The 15,847-nt window shown below is 44.2% G+C and overlaps 1 protein-coding gene across 1 annotated transcript in view; it reads left to right on the forward strand.

The window, feature by feature from the left end:
* The window catches only part of nfixb (nuclear factor I/Xb), a 119,887-nt gene that overhangs the window by 81,263 nt on the left and 22,777 nt on the right, over positions 1-15,847 (forward strand). Inside the window, 6 exon segments of the mRNA XM_080447928.1 lie at positions 4,348-4,413; positions 7,379-7,453; positions 8,154-8,274; positions 9,971-10,006; positions 11,811-11,941; positions 14,885-14,959. Coding sequence (XP_080304054.1) covers positions 4,348-4,413; positions 7,379-7,453; positions 8,154-8,274; positions 9,971-10,006; positions 11,811-11,941; positions 14,885-14,959 — 504 coding nt within the window.

Raw genomic sequence — 15,847 nt, forward strand, 5'->3', positions numbered from 1 at the left:
CCACATTCTTCTACTTTACTTTAGCATACTTTTAGTTTTAACTTTAGCTTGGAAAGAGGGCTGGGTTTATGCCGCTTTGGTAGTGTAAACTCCCCCAGATCAATAGAGGGCCTCACTGACGTACAGGTTTTGGTTTTAACCCATCTTAATGGGTTCAAACCTGAGGCCGATTCTAAAAATGTTTTCTAAATCCTAACATCTTTTTGAAAAAAATATAAAAAATATATAAATATAAAAAATATCTCAAAACAATTTGTTCCAGGGACCCCCAGAAGCAAAGATTTGAGTTCAAAATGTTGTTTAAAAATATATATATATTCAAAGATTTGCACAAATGTTCATGATTTTTCAAAAATAGCAGATCTACAAGCTCATTGATATGCCACGCTATGAGCTTGTATATTTGCTATTTTTGAATTGCCAAAGAAATCTAAAATGACACAGATGCTTTCCCGGTCTTAATGGGTTAAAGGCTGCTACAAAGTGACATCAACACCACATTTAAATGTAGGCTTCTTGCCTTTTTACGTTTACTTTTAACTTTTCCGTTTGGTTATCCTATTGGCAATCCTATCGGGTAGGGTACTGTTTGACAATGATTGAACAGGTAACTAGACTAGAGTTAGTTATAAATAAATGACTTGTTTGAAAGCGGTAAACCTAACGCATCTAGAGTTCCTTGAAGAATAAAGATTTATTTGCAAATACTAACCCAAACCTGGACTATACAACAAACGATGGTCATTTATAAAAGTCATACTGAGTAACTTTTTCAATCAAGCAAAAGGTATTTTTGATATAATCTTTCACTAGTATATTTTTCACATAACCATTCCTCATAATTAGTTTTTTGACAACACTGCGCCAAAATGATGCAAGCATCGGCATATATATTTATTTATTTGAAAGTGAATACATACTGATTCGGACAATGGCGTTGCCTTTCAAAATAACCTCTGCACATTCACATTCACTTTGGAGCAGTACTTCGCTGATTTAGTTTCCATCTAAATTCTGGGAATCACAGTTCTAACAGTCTTTAGGTGTCGCCATAAAGACTACTAAAATACTTGAAGGCTAAAACATATATAAAAATATGCAAGATCTGGCATACAGTACATTGACTTGGTAGGAAAAGTCTGCGCATGTTTACTTGGAAATTGTATTAATCCTTGTATTTGACCTTTTGTATTCATCCTCCCTAAATGAGAATTTACACATGTTGTTCATATTATCTCGGACTGAGCTGTCTTAGTCATTATTACCATAATCAAGCCTCTCCCAAATGGAATGAAAGGAGAGCTTTCATGTAGCAGAGGGACACACCTGAATACACTCAGCAGCAGCACAGTACAGTATGTCTTCACCGCTGGCATCCAGACGGCTCAAAGGGAAAAAGGGCTAAAAAGATAAGAAGATAAATTTAGCTGAAAGAAGTCCTCAGTGATGATAGATTGATAGTTTTGTACTATTTAATAAATACGGGTGGGGAGATATGTATCTGGACTAGGGTCGCAGGGCGTATTGTGGGCAGAGCATGGCACCTTCACTGCACGGGTCATGGGGTTTGATTCCCACTGTGGCCACCCGTGATAAGAAAAAAAAAATACATGCACTCCAGACCCCATAAAAGGATTTGGATAAAAGTGTTTACCAAATGGCTTATGTTAAGTCTAGCGGTGAGTCCCAGGTGGCAGGCAGGTGAGACCCAGTCTGGCCCACAGCTGTGGTTGTGGCTCTATAGAGCAGAGAATGGATGAGGACGAGGCCTTGCCAGTCAGCTATATTATCATTCTCATCTTGCCTAATGGCCGGGCCAGACAGCAGCATGTGTGTACGCACGCACGCACGCGCGCGCACACACACACACACACACACACACACACACACACACACACACACACACACACACACACACACACACACAGGCTTCAATCGCTGCTCCTCATTAGGGACCTGACTACGTCGACACACTGTGTCACTGTTGTCATGGAAACCAGTCACGAATTTCGATAATATGTTGGTCCGTTGTAGGGTAAGACTACGTAGGCCTATGTATGGCAGAGAGCCCCGAACAGCTCTTAGACATTTAAGGAGTAGTGAAATAAACCACCAGCGTGATTTGTAGAATTGCATCGCTCAACGACAACAACAACTTGTTTTCATCGAGCGATTTGGATGTCCAACGATGTATGAGTGAGCCTTTAAAGTGAGCATTGCCACCATAATAAAGGAGCCAGGCTTACGGCTTAGCTAATATGCTTCAGCACGGTGTCGTGCCCCGGAAATAGCAGATCTACAAGCTCACAAGGCGATGCAACGTAATGCATTGTGCGCCCGTAGATTGGCTATTTTCGCGTGACACCGACACGCAATGGGGTATAAATCAGACTTTATACAGTCAGGGTTCAAGTGAAGACTTCACCTTATTTGCCTTTGCATGAGAATGTGCTTTTGGCATGAGATGACAGACGGCGGCATGGATGATTTCCTCATGTTCTCCCATTCTCATCCTTCCTCATAACTTATCGATGTGCCTGACAGCCATGATCCCCCTCGCGCCCTGCCTCTCATTCTCCCCGTGGTAGCTGTGTTGCATGCTTTGAGGTCCAGCTAACACCGCGCTCGCAGGACTGCAGACAAACATTGCAGTGGTTTTATTTGCACCCCATTAGCACTATATATCCTCTGTAGGTCTTTTTTATCTTTAGGACCTGTGGACCTGTGGACCTGTGGACGTCTGTGTGTGTGTGTGTGTGTGTGTGTGTGTGTGTGTGCGTGTGCGTGTGCTGTGTGTGTGTGTGTGTGTGTGTGTGTGTGTGTGTGTGTGTGTGTGTGTGTGTGTGCGTGTGCGTGTGCGTGTGTGTGTGTGTGCGTGCGCATGCGAGCGTGTGTGGGTGCACCGTCAGCTAGCAGGAATGCATTGGTACCGCCAAAGCTAAGATGGCTGCCAAGCGCTAAGATGGCTGCCAGGATTCCACAGAGCGACAGCATGAGAGAGAGGGAGAGGCAGGGAAGAGAGAAAGTGAGGGAGAGAGAGAAAGCGAAGGAGAAAGAGATGGACCCTGAGCGAACAAGCGTGTGGTGGGGATGGGGGGGGGGGAGTGGGGGTTTCGGGGGTGGCTGATGGGGATTTGGAGAGAAAAAAGAAAAAGAAACTCTATCCCCTGTGTTTTTGCTCTCCTTTTCGTCCCAAAGTGATGTAGTGATTTTGCCCCTTCTCCTTTTTGTTTTCCCAGCTTTGGCAGGCGGACGGACAGGGTGAATAGTGCAGCAGTTTACTGGCACATCGTGTGCTGGCGCTATCCAAAATTAGGATGCTGATGGGGCTTAGAAGGAGCAGGGTCCGCGAGTGGAGGGGGTGGGGGGGGCGTAGTACTGGAGGGTGGCGAGGGCACTGGCTGGCTGGCCGGTGGAGACTTGGCCCGGGACTGCCTTAAAGCTTCAACTCTGTGGACTAATTGTCCTGGATGGTATATATGATACAACCATAAAGCTTCACAAGGTTGCATGACGCAGCAGATGAGGAATGGCAGGTCAGCAGGGCCAAACCAAACCTGCCTACAGAGGCCTCTTGCCGCACCCCGTCGCCTGCCTGTCCCCATAGTCGTTAAGGTGAAGAGACCGTCCAAACAACGTCTAGGACCCAGTAAGCAGTGCGGAGGGACAGGGAGAGTGAGACAGTGAGAGAGAGAGAGAGACAGATAGAAACAGAGAGAGGCAGGGAGAGAGCCGCCAAGGTTATTTGGGACCTGTGTTTACTGCATGGTGCCAAAGGCCTTTACGGAGATGGCCAGGCTGTGTGCCTGTGCCCAGTGTGTCTCCCTCACAGGGAGAGAAAGAGAGACGCAGAGAGAACGAGAAGGTAGAGGTGTCCGGGGAAGGAAGAAAAATACAACGGGGAGAAATCCCCTGACTGTTATATTTTAAGTCTTAATCATCTTATATTCACTCAACACTCAAAACGGAAGCTTTTGAAGTGTGTTGGAAAAGTGATCTTTCCCAACCATGGCGGTATAGACTCCACAAGGAAAGCTTTGACCTTTTTGATTTGCAATTTTATGACTTGGAAGGTTCGACGTGGGCTGAAATACCAGCTTTTATCTCAGACATTGATCTGCCTCTCGTTGGTAGACAGAAAGAAAGAAAGAAAGAAAGAAAGAAAGAAAGAAAGAAAGAAAGAAAGAAAGAAAGAAAGAAAGAAAGAAAGAAAGAAAGAAATGCCTCTTCAAAAGTGTTTCAGAAGAGTTTCCTCTAATACTGACCTGCCCCCCTGCCCCCTCACCTTGGGTAGTATCCAGACATCTGTCTATTGCTTAACCATCTCTCTTTCTCTCTCTTTCACAGAACAATCAGGACAATCAGACAACTCAAACCAGCAAGGAGACACAGACATAAAGCCACCGCCCAATGGTGAGGAAACACACTCATTGCATGCTTGCACACACACGCACGCACGACACACACACACGCGCACGCGCACACACACACACACACGCACACGCACACGCACGCGCACGCGCACGCACGCACACACACACACACACACACACACACACACACACACACACACACACACACACACACACACACACACACACACACACACACACACACACACACACACACACACACACACACACGCACACACAGAGACATACATCAATTCCACTTCCTTTATACGGTATACATATGCAGTACTCCCATGAACAAGCATCCTGTGCATTACCCACATTAGCCGTACAGTATATACTTCACCGTGAAGCAAATTGTAAAAATAGCCGCGTTGCTCAATGATAAAGTAATTATTTTATTCACTTTTCTTTTTTAAATGTGAACATTTTCGCCTATAATGGCATGCCCTAAATGCCCGGTTGAAGGCGGTTAAGTCGTCATGCAAATGCATCCTTCGGAAACTTTCAGACAACCCACCGCAATCACAAACACGCACACACTTTCTCTCTCACTCACATACTGTACTATTACACACACACACACACACGTACACAATACCCCAACACACAGGCCCCTCTGTGTGAGCGTGTGTCCCAGCGGAGTTGGGTCTAAGTTTATTATAGTAAGGAGAGCTGATGGGGGCTGTGCTGCGAGTGTGGCGGGCCACTCATAAATCACACTGACGTTATTGGAAGATGGGAACCACATGGCCGCTGCCGAGCTCAGCGCTGACCTCATGCGCCGTCCCCGCTGTGGTTAACCCTGGAGGGATGGAGAGAGAGAGAGAGAGAGACAGAGAGAGAGAGAGAGAGAGGGAGAGAGGGAGAGAGAGAGAGAGAGAGAGAGAGAGAGAGATGAGAGAGAGAGAGAGAGAGAGAGAGAGAGAGAGAGAGAGAGAGAGAGAGTAGGGGCTAGCTAAGGGATGTCGATAGAGAGGGAGGGAGAGACGCAAATTGATAGATAGATGGAGGAGGGAGCGAGAGACGGGTGAGGTAGGGAAAGAGAGAGAGAGAGAGAGAGTAATGGATGGGGAGAGGAAATAGATGTAGGGATGGAGCAGAGGGTCGAAGAGAGGGAAGGCAGCGGGAGGAAGAGGATGGAGCATAGAGAGGGATAGGGACGAATGGGAGGAGAGAGAGAGGGGAAGAGGGAGAAAACGGAGAACAAATGAGAACATGGAGAAATGGAGGGAGGAAGAGAAGAGGAGGAGTGGGGGGTGGGTGGAGGAAGGGCGTGGATTTAAAACTCACTCACCCGTGGAGCCGAGGACATCCTACTATATAGACACAGCAAATACAACTGGACATATGGAGTTGGACAGTATAGAGTACACACACATCTGTTAACACACGTGCGCGCATGTGTGTGTGTGTGTGTGTGTGTGTGTGTGTGTGTGTGTGTGTGTGTGTGTGTGTGTGTGTGTGTGTGTGTATGTGTGTGTGTGTGTGTGTGTGTGTGTGTGTGTGTGTGTGTGTGTGTGTGTGTGTGATGTAGTTGTACAATCACGCATGATGACACATATTCACTCAAACACACACACACACACACACACACACACACACACACACACACATATGAAACTGCACATGGGGAGTCTGACAAAACTTCAGAACAGAACAGCATGCACAAACATGGCTGAGCCAATCGGTGCAGCCGTCATGACATCATATAGATAAACACGCTCTATAGCAGAACCCTCTGGCACACTGGCTGCCCACAGGACCACATATGTCAACATTCGAGATGTGTGTGTGTGTGTGTGTGTGTGTGTGTGTGTGTGTGTGGGGGTGTGGTGTGTGTGTGTGTGTGTGTGTGTGTGTGTGTGTGTGTGTGTGTGTGTGTGTGTGTGTGTGTGTGTGTGTGTGTGTGTGTGTGTGTGTGTGTGTGTGTGTGTGTGTGTGTGTGTGTGTGTGTGTGTGCGTGTGTATGCGTGCGTGCGTGTGTGTGTGTGTGTGTGTGTGTATGTATGTGTGTGTACTGTGCGTGTGTGTGTGTGTGTGTGTGTGTGCAACTTTTATACTTGGTGTGAATGCACTTATGTATGTGTGTGGTATTTGTACATATGCACACACGTGCACATGAATACACCTTCATGATTATAGCCCTGCATGTGTGTTTGATATGTGCACAGACGGACCAGGAAACACATTGTATAGCAGGCGTCTGTGTTGGGCTCGTATTCCCCCGTTGGACACAGGCGGGCCATGTGTGTTGGACTGTCAGCAGTCAGGAGAACCTGTCTAGAGGGTTGATTTGATAAGTGTGTGATACGTCCAACCAGAGGCCTGTCCTATCTTATGGAAAACACATGGCCCCATTGGATGACACCAGTGGTTTATCTGCTTTTTCCATGTGTTTTTCAACTGCGTCCGTCTGTGTGTGTGTGTGTGTGTGTGTGTGTGTGTGTGTGTGTGTGTGTGTGTGTGTGTGTGTGTGTGTGTGTGTGTGTGTGTGTGTGTGTGTGTGTGTGTGTGTGTGTGTGTGTGTGTGTGTGTGTGTGTGTTTTTAAGGCCACATATGTCCTGTATGTACTGCGTACGTCTATCCTGTTGTTAACCACTTAAACCCTATACTTAGTTGACCAGAGTCCCCCAGGTCTTTATACTAGGCCCCCTGTTGTTTTCACTGCACACTAAATATCTTCACCGAAAAGAAAATAACCAATCTACAGTACAAGCTCACAATGTATCGTGTTGCGACGCATGGTGAACTTGTAGATCGCCTATTGTCACTGAATGTTTGCCTCAGAATTGTGATGCTAACGTTCATGTGGTTAATGGGTCAAATCGGGGTGTTGATTTAACCATTTTTACAGTCTCTGCGTTAGACAAGAGTATTTTTACAGTGTATAATATGTGTACTACTTCTATGAATATGGGCATGTCTTTGTTACCCTCTCACACGCTCCTCTCCTTCTCCCCAGGGCACTTGAGTTTCCAGGACTGCTTTGTGACTTCTGGGGTGTGGAACGTTGCCGAGCTGGTCCGCGTGTCACAGAGTGAGTCACTACTATAATTTCCTCTGTCAGTCTCCCTGCAGACGACACACTCCCACTTCACTCTCCCTGTCACTCCCAATACGTTCTCTTTCGCTCTTTCACAGTCTGAGTCACCGTAGTCTAATACTTTAATAGCAGGACTTACCCCAAGGCAGCCTCACTCAAACCCTGGCCTGTAGACCTATTAAGTGGTCCATCAGTGGAACAGAGTGTTGAGTTTTATAAACCAGTGATGAGTAAACGAGTTAGTGAGCTAATGACTAATAACTTTTTGGGCAACGTTTTTTTTGTGCATGTGATGTTACTCTCCCTTTTCCAAGGCTGGAGCGATCTACAGTACGATTGCCAGCCAAGCTAAGAGTGAAAATATTCACTGCTTTGCTGCTCAGAATACTGCAAACACAGAATAAGTCAATTATTTCATATTAAAATGAATGTAATAAGTCAATATAAATAAATAAATTCCGACTATCTTTGGAGAAAAGAATCAAGAAATGAATGGTTGTCTTATATGTCAGCTTTTTTTTTATTGTCTACGTACATGACCTACTTAGAGGTCCGTCCTCGTCTAGATAGATCAGAAAGACTTGCTTGCCAACCTCATTAATATTTATAATAACAATTAATATTTTTTGCTTTTAGTTTTTCCATGAATGTACATTCATGTGTCTGGTTGTTTACCCGTGTGTTCGTCTCTCAGCCCCGGTTGCCACGGCATCTGGTCCCAACTTCTCCCTGGCTGACCTGGACAGTCCCGGCTACTACAACATCAACCAGGTGGCCCTGGGGCGGCGCTCCATCACGTCCACTCCCTCCACCAGGTACACACTTTAACATTGTCTCGTTCTATCAAACATTTACACACACACTCGCTGTTAAGCAAAATGACACTTTGGTAGGTTTGGGTTGTGTAGTTATCTGGCCATAATCTGACTGCAAATATTGGTGAAGTCTCTTCAATAGTTGCTCCATTGATTAGAAATTGATATTCCTAAATAGTCTCCCCATTGACTTACATTTGACTCACTTACATTGCAAAGAGAAATAGGTCTCAGGGTCACTCTTTTACCACCTAAATGAATAAATGCAAACAAAGTTAATTCTGCCAAACAAACCAAAATTGATTATTTTTTTCTTTTTTTAATAAAAAGTTTGATTTTACTATTTGAATTAGGATGTAGCCTCGATCTCCAGGCTTTTATTGCTTAGTTTTGCTAAAAAATAAAAGCCTGGCCCAGCACGTCAGTGTACTCGGTATGAGGAAGTGTTTCACTTCCCAACCAACCAGAGTGCAGTGGGCGTCGCTCGTAATGTTGTGTTAACGGGGCGGGGGTTGACGGACAGATCGGTGAACCAATGGGGATCAGGCGCAATCTCTCGCCGGCTCTAACACCCGCCCCTCTATACACGAAATCAGGAGCGTTGGGGCAGTCTAATTAGGATGTGGATCTGACATGTTTATTGAAAAGCAAATGCTGTATCAGGTTTTGTAGTGTTATACATTGACAGAATCTTGTTTATGTTTGATTGTTTGTATGCAACAGGTTTCACTCTGCAATGTAAAAACATTTTTGGATTTTATTTTGGATGATATTTTTTTTTATCTATTTAACTATTGAAGATATCTCGCCAATATTTGGAGTTACATCATGACACCAAAGTTTTGCTTTAATATCAAAATGAAAATGTAAAAAAAAGGTCCATTTGCGTTTTTATACTAATGTGCACACATCCAAGCTCTCACAAACTCATATTAACATTTTACACATTTTACACGTGCAGTAAACGTGAAGTACTGTACTGTACATGTTTATGCACACATGATGTACACGCATGCACATCTCCAAACTCATGTACTGTAAAGTACATGTAATGTACAGTATACAAAAATGCACGTGCACTCATACACATATGTGATCAGGATAAACACAGGAGGACACGTTGGAAAGGAAGCAAAACTCACACACGCGCGCGCGCACACACACACACACACACACACACACACACACACACACACACACACACACACACACACACACACACACACACACACACACACACACACACACACACACACACACACAGGCTGTGAACTGATATTTCACTGTTTCTGTAATCTGTACTAATACTCCTTGTTCTTATGCCTGATTTCTACTGTCATATGATGATGTCAGCACACGACATCGCCGTACGACGCAGTATGAATGAAGCATTAACTCTCTAATCTCTGATGTTTGTTCTTTACTTAACACTCGGCCTGCTCTGCTTTTTCAATCTTTGTCCTTCTTTGCTGCGCTCCCCATCTTTCTCTTCTTCCTCACTAATCCCTTCTCTTCTCTTGTTCTTCTTTCCACCAAAAAATGTCCGTCACATTGTCTGTGAATTTTTTTTTGCCTTTTGTCTCTCCCCCCCGACTTCATCATTCTCGTACTCCCCCCCCCCCCCCACCCCCCTCACAAACTCTCTCTCACTCTCATTCTCTCTTTCTTGTTTTCTGTCGCTACTTTTTCGCTGCAGGACTGAAATGGAGCTTTATGCCAGTCTCCCACGGAGGTAGTTACACTCATTGCAGACTATCTCCCCTGATACTAATGTAATACAGACCCCCGGATAACACTCGCACAAAGCCACACACACATTAACGCACGTGCACACTCACACGTACGTACAGGCGCGGGTGCGCGCGCACACACACACACACACGCGCGCGCACGCGTGCAATGTACAATCTGCACCTACACATACTGTAACTGTATGCACTTAAACATGCACAAGCATGCATGCATGCGCACCTACACACACATTATGTTTGCACACCAGTATACGCAGTTAATGCACACTAATACGCACGCACACACACACACACACATATACACACACACACACACACACACACACACACACACACACACACACACACACACACACACACACACACACACACACACACACACACACACAACCCACACAAAGATTCGCAATGATCCACTGTACATTCAAAACCCCCTTATTTTTATTGGTCACAGATGTACGAGTCCATATGAATCCGCAATCACACACAAGAATGTGCCCCACCATCACCATGCACACTTTATACACAGTCTCCAGTGTGAGGCTGCTTCAGGCTGTTATGGATACAGCATGTTAAATAAACCCTGCCCCTATGCTTGTGTTCTCTCTAAGGTCTCGTTGCTTTGTCCCCTCAGCTAAAACACAATATCCCAAAACCCTGAAGGGAAACATTAACATTTACAATTTTCAGTTGGTTATTTTTCTACTCCGGCTTCTTGTTTAGGAGTAAAAAATCACTCCATTTCTCCTCCAGTGTCTGTGAAATGGCTTGTTTGTGCTGTTGGCACTCCTAACCGAAACAAAGCTGCACCATTAACCATAAGGTACCCATTAGTAATGTCCCTTGATTTCATTGAGGAAATGCAAACAATACCCAAAGCCATTTGAAGCGTTTCTGCTTCGTTAAAAAATCACTGCAGGGAGAGAGACAGGAAAGAGAGGTCAATGAGAGGGGACAACATGTGACGAAAGGTCGTAAGTTGTCTTTATTAGAAGTCATGACGTCATGACTTATGCAGTACGCCCGCTAAAGCTGCTAAATCGCCAGGAGGAAAAGTGACAAGAATCTTAAGAAGTAAAATAACCAACTAAAATTCAAAAAGGCAAAAGGTTTCCTGCCAAAAAAACACGTTGAACCCTTCCTTTCCCCTGTCTACAGTACATCCACACAGTAACATCTTGTAACCACTTGTAAATGAGAGAGAGTACAAATGTAACCAAACAGACCCCTCCAGTTCAATTTGGTTTCATTTGTATACACTCATCAGTGTTAACCCATTCAATCCGGCAACGCATCTGTGTCACTTTAATTCCTTTGGCTATTCAAAAATATTCAAATATATATATTTTTAACTCAAATATTAGCATCTGGGGGATTCTATAAATGTCTTCTAAATCCTAACAGTTCTTTTTTTTCTACTTATTTCGCTATAATATCAGTGGAAACTTTTTCGTGTCAAGGACGCCCAAAATGATATGTATTTGGCCGCGGACCCCCATCTCAAAATATGTTGTTCCAGGGACCCCCCTCCCCCAGAAGCAAAGATTTGAGTTACAAATGTTCGCTTTAAAATACATATACATTGAAAGATTTGCACAAATCTTCACGATTTTTCAAAAATAGTGCAGCGCTACGAGCTTGTAGATCTGCTATTTTTGAATAGCCAAAGAAATCTAAAATTCCCGGTCTTTAAAGGGTTAAATGAACACTGATGATTTTACGGTTGAACAACAGTTACAGCATAATGAACGCACCTTACACCCTGTTTTCTTCTGGTCTCTGCAGCTCCAACAAGCGCAAGTCCATCGACGACAGTGAGATGGAGAGTCCGGTGGACGATGTGTTCTACTCGGGACGTTCCCCTGCGGCCGGCAGCAGCTCTCAGTCCAGCGGTTGGCCTAATGATGTGGATGCAGGTACAGTCAAGCCCCCAACACACCCCCACACATTCACATACAGTACCTGTGCCACTGGAGGTGGGCTCAGGTCTGTCTCACTTCAGACAGTGTTGTTGTAAGATTTCACTGAAAACAATTACTTTGATTACTGTTGCGATTACGTTCACCTTCACCGTAAAATATATTCCTGTACAGCTATCCCATTGTGCTTTTTTATTTTATTTATTAATTATATAAAATATACACGTGTGTGTGTGTGTGGGTGTGTGTGTGTGTGTGTGTGGGTGTGTGTGTGTGTGTGTGTGTGTGTGTGTGTGTGTGTGTGTGTGTGTGTGTGTGTGTATATATATATATATATATATATATACATATACATATACATATACATATACATATACATATATATACTTATACATATATATACCCAAAGTTTTTATCAAATTTGTCTGCCTCACAAGAAGGGTTCTTTTCACATCACAAAGAAAGTGAAATTAGAAATGGGCCTGACACCAACTCCAGTTCCTCCCTCCATCCTTCCATCCATCCAACCCGTCATCCCTCCTTCCCGCCATTACTCAGCCGTACCGCATGACACTCTTAAGGCCTGATGATACTTTCCGTGTCAGCGTAGCCGGGAGGGTCCGCGGACGCTTACGTAGTTATGTGTTTATACTACAATTTGGTGTCTGCAGATGCGCACACGCTCCACCCAAGGGCACCACAGTGTACGCTAGTAGTGTCAGTTGTCTCGCACATACTTTCACTTCGTCCTGCACACACTTTTATCTGTTCTGACAGTAACAGCAATTTCTTTCCAAGAACCTATAAGCACATTCATCATTGGGTTGTCTTTACAGGCTTTTACCGACACGTTACAGATGCACGTACTGTAGATGGACCTGCTCACACAAAGGGGCTGTACACAACGTCTCCTCTAACAGCGACCATGTGTTTAGCAAACGGCACCGTAATTGTACGTGCGTGAAAGTCATAAGATCTAAGATCTGAACACATTGAGTGCCAGTCGCGTATATATACGCGAACCTACTTGATTGCGCAACGTGCCAGTCGCGTATATGTACGCGAAGTGGTCTTTTTATTATTTTTTTTACTCACAGGTTCACATTTCATTGTAGGCCTCGTTCGCCACGACACATTTCATTGTAGCACCACCGGAAACGGAATTATCCGGGATCCGGAAATTCCGGATCCCATCCGCCTCCACTCTAAAGCGGAAACTAAATGTCCATTTTCTCGGTTGTTGTTTTTCTCATCGCTGATCGCTGTTTAGCATAAACCGTTGTAGCTTCAAGATGGCGGATCGCAGATCGAAATGGTTTTCACTGCCCGTCTCACACAGATCCCCTGTGCGTTTACAAACAGTTGAACGTGCGATTTTAACGGATTTAGCGATGTCTGTGGCGACGTGAAAAAAAAAAAAAAACAACAATAAATCGCTGGCACTGGTGAGTACATTATGATATTAAACAGTGGCATGGAACGTGTTAAAATAACCGTATGACGATAGCCTACCCTCGCGGCTACACGGGCACGGCAAGTGTAATTTGGCCTTTACTCTCCTCTTCACCTTTCCTGGTACAACACCCCCCCCCCACCACACACACACACACACTCATTCTTTTAACCCATCCTCGCTGTCCTTCATGCATTCACCATTCACTCAGGCTATTCCACCAAACCCACCCACCCACACACACACCCACACACACACGCACACACGCTCACACGCACACACGCACACACCCACACACATTACAGACTATTACGGGCCTGAGTAAGAAGGAGCTCCATGCATGCCATATCTCATCTCTAGCGTTCATCTTCACATTCAGTTTGAGGTTAAAGAGTTTGTTGTCACAGACAAATTAAAGTGCAGACAGATAACAGTGTACTTTTACAGACCACTACATTGATGTATATGGGAGAGGGCAGTGGAGGGCAATATTTTACATTTGTTTCAGTGCTACATACTCGCTAGCAGGCTACATTTCTTTACTTACACTCTCAGTCATGTGCTGTACATGAATGTGCGTTGTGTATGTGTGTGTGTGAGTCTAAACCTGAATACATACCGCCACATGTAGAATAGCCTACGCATTCCTTTAGGATAAATATTCCTTTAGGCTTAGTATCTGGTACTTCTCAATACTTTTTATTTTCATTTACGCCTTACTAACTAGTGAGGTCATCATGAAAACATTCCTACTTTGGAATGACACCCTCACAGAAGGCGTTGTAATTTGTGGAGAGCAGGATGGAGAGATGTATTTAAATGCGGTTTAGTGCAGTCATCATCCAAACTTGTTCTTCTGTGCTCTGTGATTACTGTAGAAGAGCCACATCGCTCTCACACTGATGCCCATTGACAATATTCACATGGCAACAATTTTACTTTTACGTCATAACCCATCCCAAACATGGCATAAGAGCAAAATGGCTGTCATGCGAATATGGTCAGTTCACCTATCCCATCATAAACACCTTTGGCTCTATGTGTATTTTTTTTTATTTGTGTCAGTTGATATATTAATACTGTACATAATATACAGTATGTAGTATGTACTCTATATTCATGTCTAACTACTGAGTGTAGTATTTGACTGTGGGAGTTCTTGGGAATTGTTAAATGTTGTTAAATGTAAACTTTGTTATAAATCATATTTACTCATGTTATATAATAGTAATACACCTAGTGATTATGATGTAATTATATATATTATATACAGTATGCTGCACTCACAACATTAAGAAAACCCAATGCCCATCATTTTACCACCTTTGTTCTCTCTCTCTCTCTCTCTCTCTCTTTCTTTCTCTCTCTCTCTCTCTCTCTCTCTCTCTCTCTCTCTCTCTCTCTCTCTCCCTCCCATTCCTTACATGTTTCTGTATCTTTTTTCTGCCATTGTTAACTCTTCCCTTCTCCCCTGTTTGGCCTTTCAGTGCAACACCATTTGGCCAGTGTGCAGGAGAGGAAGATTAAGCATGAGAGCGATGGAGTGCAGTTTCCTTACCATGGTTAGACCAACATTAATACTGTGTACATTTGTACATGCCTCTGCCTCAACTCATGCCACCCTCAACCTGAATACATCTCTTTGTGTCCTTCTGTGAGTCCGTCTGTACTTCCTCTCAAAGCTAGAGAGCGTGTTCCTCTCCTCCCCAGCTGCTCCATCTTGTTTTACAAGATCTCAATGTCTCCTCTCCTCTCCTCTCCTGTCCTCTACACCTATCCATCCCTCTTTCTCTATGTCCTCTGTTCTCTGACTCTGCTGCTGCTGTGGAGTTGGGTTGTGTGTCTGTACCAGATGCCCACCATTGTGTCTTGTGATTTTGCCAAATGTCTTTGGTAGCCCAGTAGCTCCATCACATCCACCACGTCTACCTGCCTCACAGATGTCCCATGCTGTAGCTAATAGAAATCAAACGTTAATTGATGTCTTCATTGTCCTGTGGGTCATGACCTTCTCTCGATGGAGTTATTAGAATTGCCGTTATGATATTCAAAAAGCCATTCGCTATCAGCGTGAGCACTAACAGAGTTTCTGAGGTGGCATAAACTTGTCAGCAACATTTGGCCCGGTGCCCCTGGGTAGTTGTTTTTAAATTAGAGTCCTGAGAAGGAAATTAACCCATTGATACCTGGAACGCATCTGTGTCACTTTAGATTTCTTTAGGCTATTCAAAAATAGCAGATATACAAGCTCATAGCGCGGCACCGAGTGCCGCGCTATGAACTTGTAGATCTGCTATTTTTGAAAAATCGAGGATTTTTATTTATTTTTTTCAATTTTTTTTTTGGATTTAGAAGACATTTCTAGAATCTTCTCAGGTCTTAAAGGGTTAAGTGTGAATGAGAGAGACAGACAGACAGACAGACAGACAGACAGACAGACAGACAGACAG

This window comes from Gymnoscopelus braueri (genome assembly GCF_963280865.1).
Source record: "Gymnoscopelus braueri genome assembly, chromosome: 13".
Taxonomy (NCBI): Eukaryota; Metazoa; Chordata; class Actinopteri; order Myctophiformes; family Myctophidae; genus Gymnoscopelus; species Gymnoscopelus braueri.